Source organism: Artemia sp. Qi Xiang Cuo, chromosome 19 (assembly GCF_049724085.1).
Source record: "Artemia sp. Qi Xiang Cuo chromosome 19, ASM4972408v1, whole genome shotgun sequence".
Taxonomy (NCBI): Eukaryota; Metazoa; Arthropoda; class Branchiopoda; order Anostraca; family Artemiidae; genus Artemia; species Artemia sp. Qi Xiang Cuo.
This window is the reverse complement of record NC_142812.1, coordinates 9,395,233-9,418,047: the sequence shown is the minus strand read 5'-3', so window position 1 is coordinate 9,418,047 and position 22,815 is coordinate 9,395,233. Positions and strand designations below refer to the sequence as shown.

Sequence of the window (22,815 nt, the reverse complement as noted above, 5' to 3'; positions counted from 1 at the left end):
ACTGATATTTATTCCTTAAAGTTTTGAGAGTTTTTCTTATGTACGGAAGTAAAAATAGTGAACATATTTAAAACAAATTTTGTTTTCAGTAATGCACAATTATGTTCTGATCTTAAGAAGGCATGGGGATTATCAGCCCTACTCTTGGAAGATTATTTGACTTTGTTTTTGCTTATTTTTGAGTTAATGGAGCTCTTTACTTTTCTTCAAGAAACTTGTTTTGTAGAAAAAGTTTTTTTAAGTTAATTTCTGGTCATTTTTCACTGACATTAACTAAAAAAAACAAGTTTTTTTCAACTGAAAGTAAGGAGCGACATTAAAACTTAAAACGAACAGAAATAATTCCGTTAATGAAAGGGGTTGTCCCCTCCTCAACGCCTCGCTCTTTACGCTAAAGTTTTTTATTGTTTAAGAAAATAAAGTTTTAAGACAGAGTAAAACTTTATCGTAAAGAGCGAGGCGTTGAGGAGGGGACAACCCCTTTCATATACGGAATAATTTCTGTTCGTTTTAAGTTTTAATGTCGCTCCTTACTTTCAGTTAGAAAACCTTCCTTTTTTTAGTCAATTTCTGAACGTTTTTGAATTAATGTAGCTTTGATTTTAGCTCAACGTGCATGAATAATTGAAACGAAATTCACACATTTATTTTCCTTTTTTGGCTAAATGGCTTTTTCGAAATTTTTTTCTGACGTAACTTACGAATTAATTCTGAATTAACTTACGTAACGAATTTCTATATTCATATGTTTTATTATATTAGGGAGTTCGCTCCCTAGTCAATACCTCGCTCTTTACGTTAAAGTTCGAATTTTGTTCGAATCACAAACCCCTGAATCACAAAGGCCGGTTAATTAGAATAGTTAGTTCTTTTGAAAGTACTGAAAAAACTTTAGCGAAACAGCGAGTTTTGGACTAGGGGGTGAACCCCCTCATATACGTAATCATTTCTGTTCGTTTTATTTGTTAATGTTGCTTCTTGCTTTAAGTTGAAAAAAAAATTGCTTTTTTAATTAATTTCTTATTGTTTTTTAAATAATGCTGGGAAATCTGGTGCCCCCTTCATAGAAATGTCCCTTCCCCCAAGGAAATATCCTCCATGGAAAGATCCTCCCCCGTATCCCCTACACTGACCCGACCCACGACTAGAAAAAAATTCCTCCTGAAAACGCCTGTACATTTCCCAATAACCAATACTATATGTAAGCAATGGGCAAAGTTTATAACTTGCAGCCCTTCCCCCGGGAACAGTGGGGGATTAAGTCATCGTCAAAGACATATTAATTATATTTTCGACTATGCTGAACAAAATGGCTATCTCAAAATTCTGACTGAATGACCTTGAGAACAAAATGAGCGTGGGAGGGGGCCAAGTTGCCCTCCAATTTTTTGGTCACTTAAAAAGGGCACTAGAACTTTTAATTTCTGTTCGAATGAGCGATATTCTAGGACTGCTGGATCAATACGATCACCCTGAAAAAAAAAAAAAAAAAAAAAAAAAAAAAAAAAAAAAACACGTATCCGTGATCTTCCTCCTGGTAGAAAATACAAATTCTACATTTTTGCAGATGAGAGCTTGAAACCTCTAAAGTAGGGTCCTCTGACATGCTGAATCTGATGGTGTGATATTCTTTAAATTGTGATTTTTATGACTTTTAGGGGGTATTTCGCGCTTTTTTGAAAATAAGGCAAATTTTCTCGGGCTCGTAAGTTTTGATGGGTAAAACTAAACTTGATAAAACTTATATATTTGAAATCAGCATAAAAATCTGATTCTTCTGATGTATCTATTGGTATCAAATTTCCGCTTTTTAGAGTTTCGGTTACTATTGAGCCGTTTTTTTTTTAATTTTCAGTTTTTTTCTACAAGAATTCATGGTTTGGGTTGCTCTTTGTTTGTTGCAGAAACTTTTTCAAAAATTTTTAATTCTGACACAGACAGTGTTTTTAAATTTTATAACTTCTTAAGTTGACCTGAAAAATAAAATTTAATATCATTCCCAAAAGATCCTATCTATGCTCTGTGACAACCTGGATACACTTGCACTCTTTTTGTTTACTTAAATTGTAAGAGCAGAAGTAGTAATAGTAGTAGTCCTAAAAGTTTCAACTTAAACCCCCAGTCGTTCTTTATATATTGCTAAGGTGTCTTATTGGCAACCATAAAAAAAATAACGGTTGATTTAGTTTAAAGCAACAATTAGTTTTAAAGCATAATGGGCCAGTTGCATAATTGTGGGTGATTTACATGCCCAATATCCCTTATGACATAGTTTCTGGACCGTTCTACTATGCTGAACAATATTGTTGTCTTAAAATTTTGACTGGATGTGTTTGGAAGATAAATGGGCTTGAGAGAAGGACTGCTTGCCCTCAAATCTTTTTCTTTACTCTTATAGAGGACACCAGAACTTTTACTTTTAAATCGAATTAGCTCCTTTAAAAGTTTCAAGGATAGTTCTTGCTATTATAGAGTGGTACTGCCTATGATATTGCTTATGTACCCTTTTGAAAACCTGCATGCATGCAGTTTTTCCTTTCATTGAAACTCCTATGCATACAGTTTTTCATTGAAACTCCTAAACATTCCCTAAAAGTATCACCTCAATACCCTTAGCGTCATTAGTTACAGTAACTGTTGTGGTAATATTAAAAGTACACACATAGTGCCTTCTGGCTAGTTCAAAATCCCACACAACTTACCATTAAAGGTCAATAATGTAAGTCGTTCTTCAGATATTGCTTTGTCACCTTTTTGAAAGTTCACATGCTCATAGTTTGATTTGATTTAGTTCAACGTCCGCCTAAATATTTCTTATATTTGCTTATTGAAGACATTGTTATATTCTCTTTGAACTATTGGTTATAAAATGGCTGTCTCACAATTTTAATCGAATGTGTTTGGGGAAAAGAGGATATCAGGGGGAGGGGGGCTATTTTCCCTCCATCACGCTTGACTCTTAAAATGGAACTAGAATTATACATTTCCAATCAATGAGCCTCCTCTATAGTTCAAAAGACCACCCCTTCGTAAAAACCTCAAATGCCTCCGGGGCATAACTTACAACCCTTACCCTCATACTCTGGGGGGTTGCGTCAACCCCAAATGCCTTGTTACGAGATCTTTAATCCATTTTTGAACAAATTGCTATCTCAAGATTTCAATCGGATGCATTAGGAAAAACATGACGGTAGGGGTTACAGCTGCCCTCCAATAAATTTGACTCTTAAATATGGCACTTAAGCTTTCGATTTCCAATCCAATAATCTCCTTCCGAAGTTTATACGACCATCGTTTCCATAAGAACCTTATATGCCCTCGGGGCATAACTTACAAACCCTGCCCTTATGACTTTGGGGGGGGGACCTCATCCTCAAAGACATAATTTCTGGATTTTTAAACTACATCAAACAAAACAATTATTTTGAAATTTTGATTGGAAGTGTTTGCGTAAATTCTAGGCATTGAGGAATGGTTGCCCTCCAATCGCTTTTGACTATTAAAGAGGGCACTATCCCTTTCAATTTACAACCAAATGAGCCCTTTTCAAAGTTTCTACGACAACAAATGGCTATTTTAAAATTTCTATCATATGTGTTTCGGGTAAATACAACGCGTGTGTGTGTGTGAGGGGGGTATTTGCCCTCTGATCACTTTGAATCTTAAAAAGAGTACTATAACTTCTGATTACCAATCCAATGAGCCCTCTCCGAAGTATATACGACCATTATTTCAATAAAAACCTTATATTCTCCCAGGGCGTAACTTACAACCCTTGCCCTGAGGGCTATGGGGAGGGGGATCATCCTCAAAGACATAATTTCTGGACCATTCAACTACGCTGAACAAAATGGCTATCTAAAAAATTCTGATTGGATGTGTTTGGGGGAAATGATTGGTGTAGGAGGGGGTGGGGGGGTGGTTGGCCTCCAATCACTTTTGACTTTTAAAAAGGCCAGTTGAACTTCAGATTATCAATCAATGAGCCCCCTCCGAGGTGGAGAGGTTGGAAGTAGGAGTATTTTGTTGCCCTCAAATCACTTTCGACTATTAAAAAGGCACTGGCCCTTTCAATGTCCAATTGAATTAGCCATTTTTGAAATTTCCCGCATTCAGAAAACCTGAATGCATACGGTTTTTTTCGTTTAATTGGAACTCCCCCTAAATGATTCCTAAAAGTTTCGTCTTAATACTCTTAGCGTTGTTAGTTACAGTAACTGTAGTGGTAATATTGAAAGATAATGCCTTCTGGCTCGTTCAAAATCCCCCCACAACTTACTCTTAAAGGTCTAACTTAATAATATAAGTTTTTCTTGAGAAATAGCTTTGTCACCTTTTTTAAAGTCCACATGCTTATAGTTTGTTTTGATTTAGTTCAACATCCGCCTAAATATTCCTTAAAAGCTTCACCTTAATGCTCTTAGCTTGCATAGTAGCAATAGTTGTAGCAGCATTAGTAGGAGTATGTGCATAACATACTGGTTTCTTCAACATCCCCTTCAACAAACGCGTAAAATTTCAGCTTAATACCATAAACTGTCCCTGAAGCATTTCTGAAGCGTCTCCTTGACAACCTGTGTGGGCATAGTGTGTTTCGAGTTAGTTCCATACGGTTTCTATATACCCTAAATTTTTCACCTTAATATCCTTAGTTAGTAGTATTAGTAGCAGTAGAATTAGTTGTAGTAGTATAAGCTCTAGTGGTAGTAGTAGTAATAAAAGCAGTTATAATAGCAACAGTAGTATTAGCACGAGTAGAAGCAGTCGCATTAGGATGCAAATACTTTCTTTTGATTAGTTCAACATCCCTCACAACAAGCCCTGTTATTTTCAAGTTCACACGCCAAACAGTTCCTAAGATATTGCTTTTACACTTTTGACAGCCTCCATACAGACGACGTGTTGTGATTCAGTTCACCTTCCCACCTCAAAATTCCTTGAAAATTTCACCTTCATACCCTTAGGCATAGTCGTAATAGCAGTCATAGTAGTAGTATTGATATTACTGGTAATAGATTGAATAGCGACAGTACTACTAGCAGCAGTAGCATTAACATATTGCCTTTTGGTCAGTAGAACATGCCTCTCACCAAGTCCTGGAAGTTTAAACTTGATACAATTAGCCATTCCTTTGACGTTGCTGATATGTCCTTTTGATAACCTACATCTTCATATACTTCTTGAAATTTTCATCTCAATGCTCTTAACCTTACAAGTAGTTGCAATAGAAGTAGTAGTAGTAGTAGCAATAGTAGTAAATGTAGCAGTAACAGTAGTGTCAGCAGTATTGTGCAAATATTGCCTTTTGGTGAGATGACCATTCCCTCAAAGTATTCTCTGAAAGTTCCAAACTAATACCGAAATCAATTCTTGAGATACGATATTTTGACAGTATGCATGCACGTAGCGTCTTTTGATTTAGTTCGAATTTCCTCTTAATATTGTAAATGGGGTAGTTTGATAGTAGTAGTGGAGGTAGTTGTAGTAATATTGGTAGCATGCAAATATTGCCTTTTTCATCTTCTCCCCTATCATTTCCAAAATATTCCTAATTAATATACTGAGCTATTCCTGTATTACACCCTTTTGATAATCCGTATATATATAACGTGTCTTTATTTAGTTCAACACTCCCCTCAACATTCTCTGAAAGGGTCATCTGAATGCCCTCCATCTTCTTGGAAAGTAAAGTTCAAATTTTATGCATACCTTTCTCAATAACCTATACTATGTGTTAAATAATGAACGAACTGCCTAACTTACAGTCCTTGTCCTGAGGATTGTGGGGAGATTGACATCCCAATGACATAATTACTGGACCTTTCAACAATGCTGAACAAAATAGCTCTCTTAATATTTCGATCGGATATGTTTTGGGGAATGATAAAATTGGGTGGGGGCTGATTGTCCTCCATTTCCTTTTGACTCTTAAAAAGGGCACGAAAACTTCCGACTTCCAATCAAATGAGCTCCATCAGATTCAAAGTTTATACGTCTACCCGTTCCATAAGAATCTTAAATGCCCCGGGGCATAACATACAACCCTTGCCCATGGGCTCTGGCAGATTGTGTCCATCCTAAAGACATTGTGACATGATTTTGTTGACTATTGGTTTAAAATGGCTACCTCACAATTTCAACTGAATGCGTAGCCGAAAAAGAGCATGTCAGGGGGGAGGGCTAGCTGCTCTCCATCATGTTTGAATCTTAAAATGGAACTAGAACTATACATTTCCAATCAAATGAGCCTCTTCTAGAGTTCACACGACCACGCCTTCAATAAAGACCTTATATGAACCTAGGGCATAACTTGCAACCCTTACCTCCAGACTCTGATCCCGATCAATTTTATTCTTAAAAAGGGTACTAGGACATATGATTTCCCGTCCAATGATCCCCCTGCTGTGTTTATACAACCACTCTTTCTATAAAAACCTTATATGCCCCCGGGACACAACTTCCAACCCTTGTTCTGAGGGCTGTGTGGAGGGGGGGGGGATAAAATAAAAGTTCAAAATAGGGATAAAATCCTTTTTAATAGACAGTGTATCAGTCTGTGTATCATAGACAGTGTATCAGTGACCGTCATCAGTCTACTGATGACGGTCACTGTATATGTGACCGAAATATCTGGTATTTTTTTGTGAATTTCTATACACTGTCTATTAAAAAGGATTTTATCCCTATTTTGAACTTTTATTCTATGGTCATGGAAAGGCAGTGTGGTCTCCGAAATTATCTGTGGGGGGGGTGCCATCCTCTAAGACATAATTTCCGGACCTTTCAATTACGATGAACAAAATAGCTACCTCAAAATTTTTATTGAATGTGTTTGGGAAAATGATGGGCGTGGGAGGGGGGTTAGTTGCCCTCCAATCAGTTTCAACTATTAAAAAGGGCATTATGCCTTTCTATTTCTAATCGATCGAGTCATTTTAAAAATTTCTACGACAACTCCTTCGATACGAAGTACCCTGGTCTAAAAAAATAAAAATAAAATAAAAATAGATAAATAATACACTGTCCCACATCGGTTTTTACTTATGCAGCGCTATTACGCTGACCATGATAAACCCGAATGAACATAAAAAGACCTCCCCCCCCCTCCAAAAGAAAATGACATTAGGATTCTAGTTGATAATGTAACATAAGGTCTTTAGACAATTCTTTAAAAAAAAACACGAAATCTGCTTCTGAGCTTCTGGACTGATTGGATATTCACTGAAAATTATAGATATAGATTTAGATATAGATATATATATATATATATATATATATATATATATATATATATATATATATATATATATATATATATATATATATATATATATATATATATATATATATATATATATATATATATATATATATATATATATATATATATATATATATATATATATATATATATATATATATATATATATATATATATATATATATATATATATATATATATATATATATATATATATATATATATATATATATATATATATACATTTCTCATAAAGCCCCATGGGCCACGGATATTACAAATACCACAAAACACATAAAACATAAGAAGTACAAACACTTTTGAAAATAACACTACAATAGAAAACCCTCCTTATGTCTCATCCCCACACTCACAAAAATTCCCAAATTTTTAACATCCACTTTGCAACTACTTCGTATTTTATTTTCTAGACAAATTCTATGCATGACATCCCTCCCAAAAATTTCCCTTCTAAGTACCTTCAGTTCTTCACAATAACACATAAAATGTTCTAAATCTTCCGACTCCCCGCATATCGGACAAGTGAAGGGACCACTTGGCATATTAACCCTCCCTAAATACTTTCTTCTCCTCTTAAGCGGTATAAAATTCCCCCTTACTGATAAAACCCATTCTAAAGTATCATTTTGGAGCCCAAATTTTAGATATATTTCTTCTCCCCAGGCTTGTCCAATTTTTCTATATATTCCAAAGGAATGTTACTTAATTTTGTCTTCTTGCAATACCTGGATCTCTTGATCTTGTAGCACTTTTCCACAGATTTTGCAATCAATCCTGTTTCCACCCCAGGTCCAATGCCATCATTCCACCAGCCTGATAGTTCTCTATCGTCTAGTTTACTCTTGTTTTTCACGTGCCAATAATATCTTCTTTTATTCAAAAGCATTTCATTGAAAGCATTTTTGTTAACCGATAATCTTACATAGCAATAATTTTTTTCCCAATAACCTACTATGCATACTAACCTTTTATTTCTTAAGCCAAAAAGACCCAGGTCACCCTTTATAACATTGCTATTAAGCTTTTTATCTAACCCTATTAATCTTTTAAAATAATGTAGCTGCGTCCTCTCCATTTCCACCCCCCATTCGTGTCCCCATATCTCTGTCCCATAATGTATAGCAGGTTCTATTCTATTTGCAAAAATATGCTTTTGTAGCTTGATATCCTTTACTCCTATATCCTTAATACAACTCTTTAAGAATATGCCAGTTAAACTTTACTTGACATTAGAGCTATGTTTCTTGTCCACTTACCATTTGAAATAAGTCTACCGCCTAGGTAACCATACTCCTTCACTACTTTTATAACTACCCTACCGTAACTAAAATTTTCTTCAGATGTCTTCGCTCCCCTTGCAAAAACCATTACTGCTGACTTCTCTAGATTTAAAACCAGTCTCTTTTCCTTAAAATACTTTTCTACACTCTCTAATGCATACTGCAGATTCTCTCTACTATTTGCCAATAAAGCTTTAAAAATTTTTAAACCTTTGATTTTCTTTACTATTTGCAAATAAAGCTATATCATTAGCGTCCAAAAGTGTGGGAATTTTTTTTTATCAAATAATTGCAATTTACTTACTTTCCTTTTCCTTAAGTAGTTTTCAATGTCATTAATATACAACGAAAATAACTTCGGTGACAAAGTACAACCTTGTTTTACCCCTAACCTGCTAAATATTTCCCTCGATGTTTCCTTACCAACCCGCACTACAAACTTTCCCGCAAATACATTTGTATTTGCATAAACTGACGCGGTAATCCTAAATTAATCAAACAATGCATAAGAAGTTCCCTATGCCCTATTGACACTATCGGAAGCACCTTTTATGTCCAAAAAGGCCACAAATAACTTATCCTCTTTTTTCCTGGTATATTTCCTAATTAGACTGGTTAAAATAAAAATTTGATCTATAGTACTATAATTTTCGCAAAATCCTGCTTGTATTTCAATAACTTTCTATGATTTTTCTAGCCATTTATCTAACCTATTCCCTAACACTTTTGCAAAAGGCTTGCTTACACCATTGCCCAAACTGATCATACGGTAATTCCTGAGATCTATGCTATCCCCTTTTTTATATAAGGGTATGGTGACAGATGTATTCCATTGCTCAGGCCATGGGGGGTTGTTGATAATTGATGAAAATGCTACAGCGATGATTTGGATGACCCATACTTTTGCCTATTTCCATACTTGCATTGGGATTCCGTCTAAGCCAGGAGCTGAATAAACCTTCATTTTTTCCATGGTCTTAACTATTTCATCCTCGGTGGCAGATTTTAAGAATTAATAGTTCTCTTTCTTCATCGGTCTCTCTACAATTTATTCCTCAAACATTTCCACGCTCATTAAATCTCCATCGGATGTGTAGCTCCTAATTTCTTCCAATTCCTTGTTTTCTAAGTGTTCCGACCATCTTGGTGCCTCGATTGTACCTTTTTCTTCGTTTGTATTCCCAGTTGATTATTTTACAAGCTTCCAAAACTCTTTTGATTCATTGTTTCTCAAGACTAACTTTAGCCTTTCAGTTTTTTCAATCTCAAACTTCCTTTTTTACCTTTATAAGATTCTTATATTCCTTTCTCTCTTTCTTGTAATTAATTAAAATCAAAATTTCCACAAAATAAGTTTTTCAAAGAAAAATAAAGAACTCCATTAGACCAAAAATGAGCAACAATAAAATCAAATAATCTACCAAGCGTGAAACTACCACAAATCAGCATCGATCAATAAATGACACCCAAAACGAACAGAAATTACAATAAATAACCGAGTCAAACTCAAAACGAGCAGAAATTAACATGAGTAGGGCTCAAAACCCCCTATGCCTTCCCAAGGCCAGAACATAATTTGCACTTTACTGATAAAATATAAATGTTTTTACTTTTATAACTTTAATAAATCAAATAATATTAAGATTTTGATTACTAAATATCAGTATATGTATATTGAACTGACAATGCACATTCATTTGTATTTACTCTTTTATTTACTTTACTTTTCTTTGAAAAAATTATTTTGTGGAAAAAGTTTTTTTAACTTCTGTTCGCTTTATATTGAAATAGTCTTTTCAGGGAAAAAGAAAATATTTCTTTAAATCTTTTCGTTTTATTTAAGACTTTATAGTTTGCCCTGCTTTTTGTATACTGAAGAAAGGTTTTCAGCAATTTTTAACAACACACATCCTTTTCAAAACCTGGACACAAATAGTAGTGTTTAATTTAGTTTCATACCTCCTCTAGCTGACCTGAAATAGGAAACTTGATACCATTCGCATAAAAAAATCTGTTTACTTTCTTTGACAGCTTGGGTATACTTACGCTATTTTGATTTGGTTCAATTTTAAGAGCAGAAGTAGCCCCAAAAGTTTGAACATAATACCCTCAGTCTTTCTTGATATACTGCTGAGATGTCTTATTAGGAATTAGCATTAGCACAGTGCATTTTGATTTAATCTTAAGGCAACATTTAGTTTTTAAACATAATGGGCAAATTGGAGGGTGGGCGTTGGAGAGGGACTAGTTACCCTCCAATCACTTTCGACTATTAAAAAGGGTATTAGCCATTTCTATGTTCAATCGAATCAGCCCTTTTCGAAGTTCCTAAGACAACTCCTTCGATACAAAGTGCCCTGGTCTAAACAAAAACAAAGTAAAAAATAATAATATATTGTACCCACATCGATCTTTACTATAAAAATGTCAACCCTTCCAATCACTTTCGACTATTAAAAAGGGCACAAGCCGTTTCAATTTCCAATCGAATGAGCCTCTTTTGAGATTCTACGACAACGCTTTCTATAAACACCTTATACGCCCCCAGGGCATAAATTACAACCCTTGCCCTGAGGTCTGTGAGGGTGTTGTCATCCTCAAAGACCTAATTTTCGGAACTTTTAACTACGTTAAACAGAATGGCTATCTCAAAATTTTGATTGGATGCATTTGGGGAAGTGTTGGGCGCGAGAGGAGCGTTAGTTGATCTCCAATGACTTTCAACTATTAAAAAAGGCAATAGCCCTTTCAATTTCCAATGGAATGAGCCCTTTTTGAAGTTTCTACGACAACACTTTAAATAAAAACCTTATATGCCCCCAAGTCATAACTTACAACCCTTGCCCTAAGGGCTGGGGAGGGGGGCGTTGTCACCCTCGAAGACCTAATTTCCAGAAGTTTCAACTATGTTGAAGAAAATTGCTATCTGAAAATTTTGATTGGATGTGTTCGGGGAAATGTTGGGCGTAAGATGGGGGTTAGTTGCCCTCCAATCACTTCCAACTATTAAAAAGGGCACTAGTCCTTTCAATTTCCAGTCGAATAAGCCCTTTTTGAAGTTTCTACGACAACGCTTTCTATAGAAAAAACTTTAAATGCCCCAGGGCATAACTTACAACCCTTGCCCTGAGGGCAGTGGGGGGAGTGTCATCCTTAAAAACATAATTTCCGAACTTTTTATCTGCGTCGAACAAAATGGCTATCTCAAAATTTTGATTGGATGTCTTTGGGGAAATGGTGGGCGTGAGAGGAGTGTTATTTATCCTCCAATCACTTTCGACTATTTTAAAAAGGGCACAAGCCCTTCTAATTTTCAATCGAATGAGCCCGTTTTGAAGTTTCTACAACATCACAATCTAAAAAAACCTTATATGCCCCCAGGGCAGAACTGACAACCTTGCCCCGACGGCTCTGAGGGGGTTATCGTCCTCAAAGACTTTATTTCTAAAACTTTTAACTACGTTGAACAAAACGGCTATTTTAATAGCCTGATTGGGTTCGCTTGGGGCAAGGAGGGTTTGAGAGGGGGGTTAGTTGGTGTTCGATTAGATTCAACAATTAAAAAGGGAGCTAGCCGTATGACTTTCCAATTAACTGGTCCGTTTTTGAAGTTTCCTCGACAAAGATTTGAATAAAAACCTTGTATAGCCCCAGGGCATAGTTTACAACCGTTACTCTGAGGGCTGTGGGGGAAGTGTCATCCTCAAAGATATAATTTCCGGACCTTTCAACTACTTTGAACAAAATGGCTATCTCAAAATTTTGATTGGATATGTTTGAATAATTGGTGGGCGTGGAAGGGGTGTTAGTTGTCTTCCAATCAATTTCAACTATTAAAAAGGGCACTAGCCATTTCAATTTCCAGCCAAATGAGCCCTTTTTGAAGTTTCTACAACCATGCTTTCTACAAAAAACCTTATATGCCCCCAGGGCATTACATACAACCCCTGTCCTGAGGGATGTGGGGGGGGGGGGTTGTCATCCTCGAAGACATAATTTCTAGAGCTCTCAACTACGTTGAACAAAATGGATATCTCAAAATTTTGATTGGATGTGTTTGGGAAAAGGTGGGTGGGAGAGGGGGGTTAGTTGCCCTCCAATCACTTTCGACTATTCAAAAGGGCACTAGCCCTTTGAATTTCCAATTGAATGAGCCTTTTTTGAAATTTCTACGACAACACTTTCATTAAAAACCTTATATGCCCCCAGGACATAACTTACAACCCTTACCCTGAGGGCTGTGGGGCAGTGTCCTCCTCAAAAACATTATTTCTATCTGGAAATCAACTATGCTGTACAAAATGGCTATCTCAAAATTGATTGGATGTGTTTGGGGAAATGGTGGGCGTGGAAGGGGTGTGGGTTGCCTTCCGATCACTTTCGACTATTAAAAAGGGCACAAGCCCCTCGAATTTCCAATTGAATAAGCCCTTTTTGAAGTTTCTATGACAACTCCTTCGATACGAAGCGCCTTGGTCTAAGACCAAGAAACAAAAAAAAAAAAAATCATACATTGCGCCAACATCGTTCTTTAATTAGGCAGCGCAATAGTGCTGCCTAAGATTTTCGATGATTCTGAAACAGTTGTTGAAAAACATCTCCTTCTTCATTTAATTTCAATACCTTCAGTGCCTCCCAAAGTTCCTCCCTCTTATTCCTACACTCCTCATCATAGAATGTCCTAATAGCGTGGTTCCCTCCATTTTTGCATATTTTCTCTCCCGCGCATGTTAGGGTTAATTGTATATTAACAATTAAAAACAAAATTTCAGATTCGAGACTTAAATGATTGCAAATCATAGAAAAAGAGGGTGGGGAATTCGACAATTTAACGCATATCCCTGTGCCTCCCCTTATATTTCTTAACCCTCACAAAGTTTGACCATGTCGCTACTGCCGCGCCTAAAGGTCATTATGCGACATTTTTATGTTTCTGAAATAATTCCATAAAACTGTTAGCAAACCTTATCAGCAAGGCAATGTAAATCAAGACGATTCAAGGATGATTGAAAATACACTGTTCTGCTGATTATCTCTTTGAGCCCAGTTTAGTAAACCCATTTGGTAATTATCTCGGAAATGAGAGAATATTAGATACTGCATTTAGTTGTAACAACTGCTATCCTAAATGAATAAATAATTTATCTAAAGGTATAAAACAAACCCTTGGATGATATGAGGGTATTTCACCCTCATCCAAGCAGCCAACATTCCTCCATATGACCCACCAAATGCAATTATAGGACTTTTCTCTGTACCATTTGTCGTTTTTCTAAGATGTGTAAGCAGGGTTGCGAAATCAGCCATAGCCTGTTCGGCTGTTAAGTATCCTAAAGTGGAAGCATTGTTGTAAGAATCGTTTCCAAATGGAAGGGACTTCCCGTAATATCTATGCTCAGCGAACAGAAGCATGGCATTGAATTCGGGCGCTATATCCCACATAAACCCCTGAAAAAAAGACAATATTTTTCACTTTATAAAAAGCACCATATTACATAATAAAATTAAACCAAAAGTGGTTATTTTTAACCAGTGATTGCTATAAGTAACAAACTTATTGTTTTAATAAGTTATTATTATGAGTCCCGTATTTTTCGCCACACAAAGTCGCAGCAAACCAACAGAAGCATCACTAGCTAAAATTTGTGGAGGGGTGCCCCAGCACATATACAGGAGGCTGTTGAGACCACCGTCCCTTCTCCCTAAATTCTGGAATTTTTACACTCATTTCCATGATTTCATATTCTCTCCGTATGAAACACTTTTTTGTTTTGCCCCTCCCCCCACTAAACACAAATTCTAACACAGCCCTCCAAGAGATTATTGGAATAAGGTATTACTATCAATCCCATTTTTATTGTTATAAAAGTCACATTAAAACAACAGAAGCATTAGTAGCTGAACTGTGTGATGGGGGAATCTATATTGGGATGTGTCCCTCCCCCCCTATTATAATTTCTAACACTGCCCCCCCCCCCCCAGAAGACTATTGAAATAAGTTATTGCTATCAATCACATAGTTTTTGTTATAAAAATTCACAGCAAAGCATCAGAAGCGTCACAAGCCAAAATGTGTGGAAGGAAAGCCCAGGCATTTATACAAGAGGATCCTTTGTCCATCACCCCCTCCATCACCTTTCACCCTGCCTATATTCTCGAAAATGCTATAGCTATTCCCATGATTTCATATAGTTTCTATATAAGACACCTTTCGGTTTTTCTCCCCCCCCCCCAAATACAAATTCTAAATAACCTTTCAAGAGATTTGACTGATAGGTTGGTATTTTCATAGACCGGTATAAAGTTTTAGGTAAAATTCTGGTAAAATCCGAAAAAATTATTGTAAAAATGTGGCTCTTCAGCTCCGAAAGTCTACAGAAGTATCTTTAAACAGGCTAGTCAAACACCTTTGGGCTATGATTTAAGACTCCTGCCACATGGTAGGTGGCTTAGAGGGGGTCGCAAATTTACGTTTTCAGGTGGACCGATATGAGGCTGTGCGGGGGGCCTCGTCCGCGATAATGTCAATAATTTTTAGTAAGACAAGTTGTTGTTGTTTTTTTCGGAGTGGATATAGGGAGATAGTGACGTCCCCTTCATTCGCAAGGTCCAGTCCTTTGCAGCGAAACCTGTGGTCCACTGTAGTCTTAGAAATTCCGCTATATGTGAATTTCTTCGGTTCAAATGCCGTTTTATTTGTAATTTAGCCAACAGAAAGAAAGAAAAAAACACCTCACTTAAGATTCAAAAATAAATATTGTAGTGTCAAGGGGCATGAAGGTTCAATCCATTTAAGGGGGATAGGTGGGTCTTCTTTGTATTGAAATTAGCAAGAAACTCCCCCCCTCCGTTAGCAATTTATGATCTTCAAAATATAATCAAACTTAGTATGCAGTATCTATTCATTTTTTTGTGGTATTTGTTGTTGCTGTTAAAAATAATTCCAATTCTTTTTTTCCCAATATTTAAGGCAAAGATTTTCGTTAAAAGCTGCAGCTTTCATGTACCTGTCCCGTCACCTTTGATCTGACGCCTGTTTTAATTTACTGTTGTTCAATAGGAGACGGATACTATTTAGATTTAAGTATGGCTGTACTTTTGGTCTGTCCAATGATCAAGAAATTAATAAACATAAGAGTTATTACTTAAGAAGAAACGTCAAACTAACCGTGTTTTCTGCGAAAAGCTCAATGTCACCTTCGTTTCCTGTATAAAAGAAAATAGGTCCTTTAGGCTTCCAATAACTTGCGTTTATAAGATATCTCTGCTTGTAGCTTATGTCTTTAGTGAAAGAGAAGTGATCCACCTAAAAATGAAAGACAAAATTATGATATGAGCAAAAACTGAAAATACTGAGACCTGCACAAGCAGCAAGGGGGTATAGCGAATAATTTTTCCGCCGAAATTAGTTGCTCTCTGTCCCCAAAATTACCCTGCTTGATCCAAATTTTCACCCGCCTGATCCAAATTCCCTTACAGAAATCGAAATGGTTCACATAATAATGAACAAAAAAATTAGGACATGTGTAAAAAGTGCTAAGGGATTAATTAAATCAGAGGTTTTTGTAAGCTCAGAGCTATAATACTAAGCCAGGTATTATGCTTTTCAAGTTTTTTACAAAGTGTATGCATAAGGTGAAAAAGATAATACATGGTAGATGTAGAATGTATTTTTCCGAATTGCCTAAGGTCAACATTTGGGATTATCTTTATTAAATCATCTAAAATCTTTCATATAATTTGGAAAGAATAAGCGTAATGGGTCGGACACTATAAAAATCGTGCTTGTTACCTGTCTTTTTCACGGAGCAATAAAGACCAATTTCCAACAATTTGGGAACTTACCAGTAGAGGTAATCATAGGCAGCGCACTAGCGCTGCCTAAGTAAAGAACGATGTGGGCACAATGTGTTGTTTTTTTTTCTCCATACCCGGGCACTTCGTATCGAAGGAGTTGTCACTGAAACTTTTAAAAGGGCTTATTCGATTGCAAATTGGAGTGGCTAGTGCCCTTTTTAATAGTTGAAAATGTTTGGAGGACAACTAGCCCCCCCCCCCACGCCCATCATTCCCCCAAATACGTCCAATCAAAATTTTGAGATAGTCATTTTGTTCAGCGTAGTTGATTTCCGGATAGAAAATATCTTTTTGAGGAGGACACTCCCCCACAACCCACGGAGAAAGGGTTTTAAGTTATGCCCTGAGGGCATATAAGGCTTTTATAGAAGGCGTTGTCGTAGAAACTTCAAAAAAGGCTCATTCGATTGGAAATTCAAAGTGCTAGTGCCCTTTTTAATAGTCGAAAGTGATTGGAGAGCCCCCCCCCCACGCCCATCATTCCCCCAAATACATCCAATCAAAATTTTGAGATAGCCATTTTGTTCAGCATAGTTGATTTCAAGATAGAAAATATCTTTTTGTGGAGGCAACTCCCCACCACCCTCAGGGCAAGGGTTTTAAGTTATGCTCTGGGGGCATATAAGGATTTTATAGAAGGCGTTGTCGTAGAAGCTTCAAAAAAGGCTCATTCAATTGGAAATTCAAAGGGCTAGTGCACTTTTCAATAGTCGAAAGTGATTGGAGACTAGCCCCCCCCCCCTCCCCACGCCCATAATTCCCTCAAACACATACAATCAAAATTTTGAGATAGCCATTTTGTTCAGCGTACTTGATTTCTAGAAAGAAAATATGTTTTCGAGGAGGACACTCCCCCACAACCCTCAGGGCAATGATTTTTAGTTATACCCTGGGGGCATATAAGGTTTTTATAGAAGGCGTTGTCGTAGAAACTTCAAAAAAGGCTCACTCGATTGGAAATTCAAAGGGCTAGTACCATTTTTAATAGTCGAAATGATTGGAGGGCAACTAGGCCCCCCCCCTCCCGCCCATCCTTCCCCCAAACACATCCAATCAAAATTTTTAGATGGCCATTTCGTTCAGCATAGTTGATTTCCAGATAGAACATATGTTTTTAAGGAGGACACTCCCCCACAACCCTCAGGGCAAGGGTTTTAAGTTATGCCCTGGGGGCATATGAGGTTTTTATAGAAGGCGTTGTCGTAGAAACTTCAAAACAGGCTCATTCGATTGGAAATTCAAAGCGCTAGTACCCTTTTTAATAGTCAAAAGTGATTGGAGGGCAAGTAGCCCACTCCCCCACGCCCGTCATTCCCCCAAACACATCCAATCAAAATTGTTGAGATAGCCATTTTTTTCAGCGTAGCTGATTTCTAGATAGAAAATTTTGTTTTTGAGGAGAACACTCCCCCACGACCCTCAGGGCAAGGGTTTTAAGTTATGCCCTGGGGGTGTATAAGGTTTTTATAGAAGGCGTTGTCGTAGAAACTTCAAAACAGACTCATTCGATTGGAAATTGAAGGGCTAGTACCCTTTTTAATAGTCGAAAGTGATTTGAGTGCAACTAGCCCCCTCCCCTCGCCCTTCATTCCCCCAAACACATCCCATCAAAATTTTGAGACAGCCATATTGTTCAGCGTAGTTGATTTCCAGATAGAAAATATATTTTGAGGAGGACACTCCCCCACATCCCTCAGGGCAAGGGTTTTAAGTTATGCCCTGGGGGTATATAAGGTTTTTAAAGAAGGCATTGTTGTAGAAACTTCAATAAAAGCTTGTTCGACTGGAAACTCAAAGGGCTAGTGCTCTTTTTAATAGTCGAAAGCGATTGGAGGGCAACTAGCCCCCCCCCCCACACCCATCATTCCCCCAAACACATCCAATAAAAATTTTGAGATAGCCATTTTGTTCAGGGTAGTTGACTTCCAGAGAGAAAACATATTTTTGAGGAGGACACTCCCCCACAACCCTCAGGGCAAGGATTATAAGTTATGCCCTGGGGGCATTTAAGGTTTTTATTGAAATCTTTGACGTAGAAACATGAAAAAGGGATCATTCCATCTGAAATTCAAAGGACTAGTACCATTTTTAAAAGTCGAAAGTGATTTGAGGGCAACTAACCCCCCTCTCACGCCTACCTTTCCCCCAAACACATCCAATCACAATTTTTAGATAGCCATTTTATTCAACGTAGTTAAAAGTTTTGGAAATTAGGTCTTTAAAGATGACAACCCCTCCCCCCATAGCCCTCAGGGCAGGGGTTGTAAGTTATGCCCTGGGGGCACATAAAGTTTTTATTGAAAGCGTGGTCGTAGAAACTTCAAAAGGGCTCATTCAATTGGAAATTGAATAGTTGAAATTTTAATAGTTGAAAGTGATTCGATAGAAAATAACGCCCCTCTCCCACCCATCATATTCCTAAACACATCCAATCAAAATTTGGAGATATCCATTTTTTTCAACATAGTTCAAAGTTCTGGAAATTAGTTCTTTGAGGATGATAACCCTCTCAGGGCCCTCAGTGCAAGGGTTGTAAGCTATGCTCTGGGGGCATATAAGATTTATATAGAAAGTTGTCGTATATGATTTATAGAATAGATTTTAGTCTTCCTCAAATCCAATTTTTATATGTTTAAAAACTAAATGTTGACTTAAGATTAAATCAAAATGCACTGTGATAATGCTAATTCCCAATAAGGCATCTCAGTAGTATGCCAAGAACGACTGAGGGTATTATGTTCAAACGTTCGGGGCTACTTCTGCTCTTAAAATTTAACCAAATCCAAATAGCGTTGTCGTAAAAACTTCAAAAAAGGCTCATACGATTGGAAATTCAAAGGGCTACTGCCCTTTTTAATAGTCGAAAGTGATTGGAGGGCAACTACCGCCCCCCCACGCCCATCATTCCCCCAAATACATCCAATCAAAATTTTGAGATAGCTATTTTGTTCAGCGTAGTTGATTTCCAGATGGTAAATATCTTTTTGTGGTGGAGACTCCCCCACAACCCTCAGGGCAAGGGTTTTAAGTTATGCCCTGGGTGCATATAAGGTTTTTATAGAGGGCGTTGTCGTAGAAGCTTCAAAAAAGGCTCATTTGATTGGAAATTCAAAAGGCTAGTGCACTTTTTAATAGTCGAAAATGATTGGAGGGCAACTAGCCCCCCCCACGCCCATCAGTCCCCCAAAAATAACCAATCAAAATTTTAGATAGCCATTTTGTTCAGCGTAGTTGATTTCCAGATAGAAAATTTCTTTTTGAGGAGGACACTCCCCCAAAACCCTCGGAGCAAGGGTTTTCTGTTATGCTCCGGGGGCATATAATGTTTTTATAGAAGGCGTTGTCGTAGAAACTTCAAAAAAGGCTCATTCGATTGGAAATTCAAAGGCCTAGTGCCCGTTTTAATAGTCGAAAGTGATTGGAGGGCAACTAGCCCCCCCCCCCCGCGCCATTATTCCCCCAAACACATCCAATTAAAATTTTTAGATAGCCATTTCGTTCAGCGTAGTTGATTTCCAGATAGAAAATATGTTTTGAGGAAGACACTCCCCCACAACCCTCAGGGCAAGGGTTTTAAGTTATGCCTTGGGGACAAATAAGGTTTTTATTGAAGGCGTTGTCGTAGAAACTTCAAAGCAGGCTCATTCGATTGTAAATTCAAAGGGCTAGTGCCCCTTTTAATAGTCGAAAGTGATAGGAGGGCAAATAGCCCCCCCCACGCCCATTATTCCCCCAAACACATCCAATCAAAATTTTGAGATACCCATTTTGTTCAGCGTAGTTGATTTCCAGATAAAAAATATATTTTTGAGGAGGCAACTCCCCACCACCCTCAAGGCAAGGGTTTTAAGCTATGCTCTGGGGGCATATAAGGATTTTGTAGAAGGCATTGTCGTAGAAGCTTCAAAAAAGGCTCATTCAATTGGAAATTCAAAGGGCTAGTGCACTTTTCAATAGTCGAAAGTTATTGGAGGACAACTAGCCCACCCCCCTCCCCACACCCATAATTCCCTCAAACACATACAATCAAAATTTTGAGATAGCCATTTTGTTCAGCGTACTTGATTTCTAGATAGAAAATATGTTTTCGAGGAGGAAACTCCCCCAAAACCCTCAGGGCAATGGTTTTAAGTTATACCCTGGGGGCATATAAGGTTTTTATAGAAGGTGTTGTCGTAGAAACTTCAAAACAGGCTCACTCGATTGGAAATTCAAAAGGCTAGTACCATTTTTAATAGTCGAAATGATTGGAGGGCAACTAGCCCCCCCCCCTCACGCCCATCCTTCCCCCAAACACATCCAATCAACATTTTGAGATAGCTATTTCGTTCAGCATAGTTGATTTCCAGATAGAAAATATGTTTTTGAAGAGGACACTCCCCCAAAACCCTCAAGGCAAGGGTTTTAAGTTGTGCCCTGGGGGCATATGAGGTTTTTATAGAAGGCGTTGTCGTAGAAACTTCGAAACAGGCTCATTCGATTGGAAATTCAAAGCGCTAGTACCCTTTTTAATAGTCAAAAGTGATTGGCCGGCAAGTAGCCCACTCCCCCACGCCCGTCATTCCCCCAAACACATCCAATCAAAATTGTTGAGATAGCCATTTTTTTCAGCGTAGTTGATTTCCAGATAGAAAATTTTGTTTTTGAGGAGGACACTCCCCCACGACCCTCAGGGTAATGGTTTTAAGTTATGCCCTGGGGGCATATAAGGTTTTTATAGAAGGCGTTGTCGTAGAGACTTGAAAACAGACTCATTCGATTGGAAATTCAAAGGGCTAGTACCCTTTTTAATAGTCGAAAGTGATTTGACTGCAACTAGCCCCCCCCCCCCCTCATTCCCCCAAACAAATCCAATCAAAATTTTGAGATAGGCATTTTGTTCAGCGTAGTTGATTTCCAGATAGAAAATATGTTTTCGAGGAGGACACTCCCCCATGGCCCTCAGGGCAAGGGTTATAAGTTATGCCCTGAGGTCATATAAGGTTTTTATTGAAATCTTTGTCGTAGAAACATGAAAAAGGGCTCATTCGATTTGAAATTCAAAGGACTAATACCATTTTTAATAGTCAAAAGTGATTTGAGGGCAACTAACCCCCCTCTCTCGCCCACCTTTTCCCAAAACACATCCAATCAAAATTTTTAGATAGCCATTTTATTCAACGTAGTTAAAAGTTTTGGAAATAAGGTCTTTAAAGATGACAAACCCTCCCCCCCACAGCCCTCAGGGCAGGGGTTGTAAGTTATGCCCTGGGGGCACATAAAGTTTTTATTGAAAGCGTGGTCGTAGAAACTTCAAAAGGGCTCATTCAATTGGAAATTGAATAGTTGAAATTTTAATAGTTGAAAGTGATTGGATAGAGACTACCGCCCCTCTCACGCCCACCGTTTTCCTAAGGACATCCATTCAACATTTTGATATATCTATGTCGTTTAACGTAGCTGAAAGTTCTGGAAATTAGGTCTTTTAGGATGATAACCCCCTCGGAGCGCTCAGTGCAAGGGTGTAAGTTATGCCCTGGGTGCATATAAGATTTATATAGAAAGTTGTTGTATATGATTTATAGAATAGATTTTAGTCTTCCTAAAATCCAATTTTTAAATGTTTAAAAACTAAATGTTGACTTAAGATTAAATCAAAATGCAATGTGATAATGCTAATTCCCAATAAGGCATCTCAGCAGTATCCCAAGAACGACTGAGGGTATTATGTTCAAACGTTCGGGGCTACTTCTGCTCTTAAAATTTAACCAAATCCAAATAGAGTTGTCGTAGAGACCTCAAAAAAGGCTCAAACGATTGGAAATTCAAAGGGCTACTGCCCTTTTTAACAGTCGAAAGTGATTGGAGGGCAACTACCGCCCCCCCCCCCACGCCCATCATTCCCCCAAATACATCCAATCAAAATTTTGAGATAGCTATTTTGTTCAGCGTGGTTGATTTTCAGATGTTAAATATATTTTTGTGGTGGACACTCCCCCACAAGCCTCAGGGCAAGGGTTTTAAGTTATGCCCTGGGTGCATATAAGGTTTTTATAGAGGGCGTTGTTGTAGAAGCTTCAAAAAAGGCTCATTCGATCGGAAATTCAAAGGGCTAGTGCACTTTTTAATAGTAAAAAGTGATTTTATGGCAAATAGCCCCCCCCCCACGACAATCAGTTCCCCAAAGAAACCCAATCAAAATTTTTAGATATCCATTTTGTTCAGCGTTATTGATTTCCAGATAGAAAATATCTTTTTGAGGAGGATACTCTCCCACAACCCTCGGGGCAAGGGTTTTAAGTTATGCTCTGGGGGCATATAATGTTTTTATAGAAGGCGTTGTGGTAGAAACTTCAAAAAAGGCTCATTCGATTGGAAATTCAAAGGGCTAGTGCCCGTTTTAATAGTCGAAAGTGA

At 37.6% G+C, this 22,815-nt stretch overlaps 1 protein-coding gene across 1 annotated transcript in view; it reads right to left on the bottom strand.

Moving 5' to 3' along the window:
• LOC148940474 (lysosomal Pro-X carboxypeptidase) overlaps window positions 1-22,815 on the bottom strand; it is a 93,725-nt gene that overhangs the window by 67,689 nt on the left and 3,221 nt on the right. The window contains exons 2-3 of the mRNA XM_089105612.1: window positions 15,731-15,868; window positions 13,727-14,010 (exon numbers count right to left, since the gene is read on the bottom strand). Coding sequence (XP_088961738.1) covers window positions 13,727-14,010; window positions 15,731-15,868 — 422 coding nt within the window. The remainder of the gene's footprint in view (window positions 1-13,726; window positions 14,011-15,730; window positions 15,869-22,815) is intronic.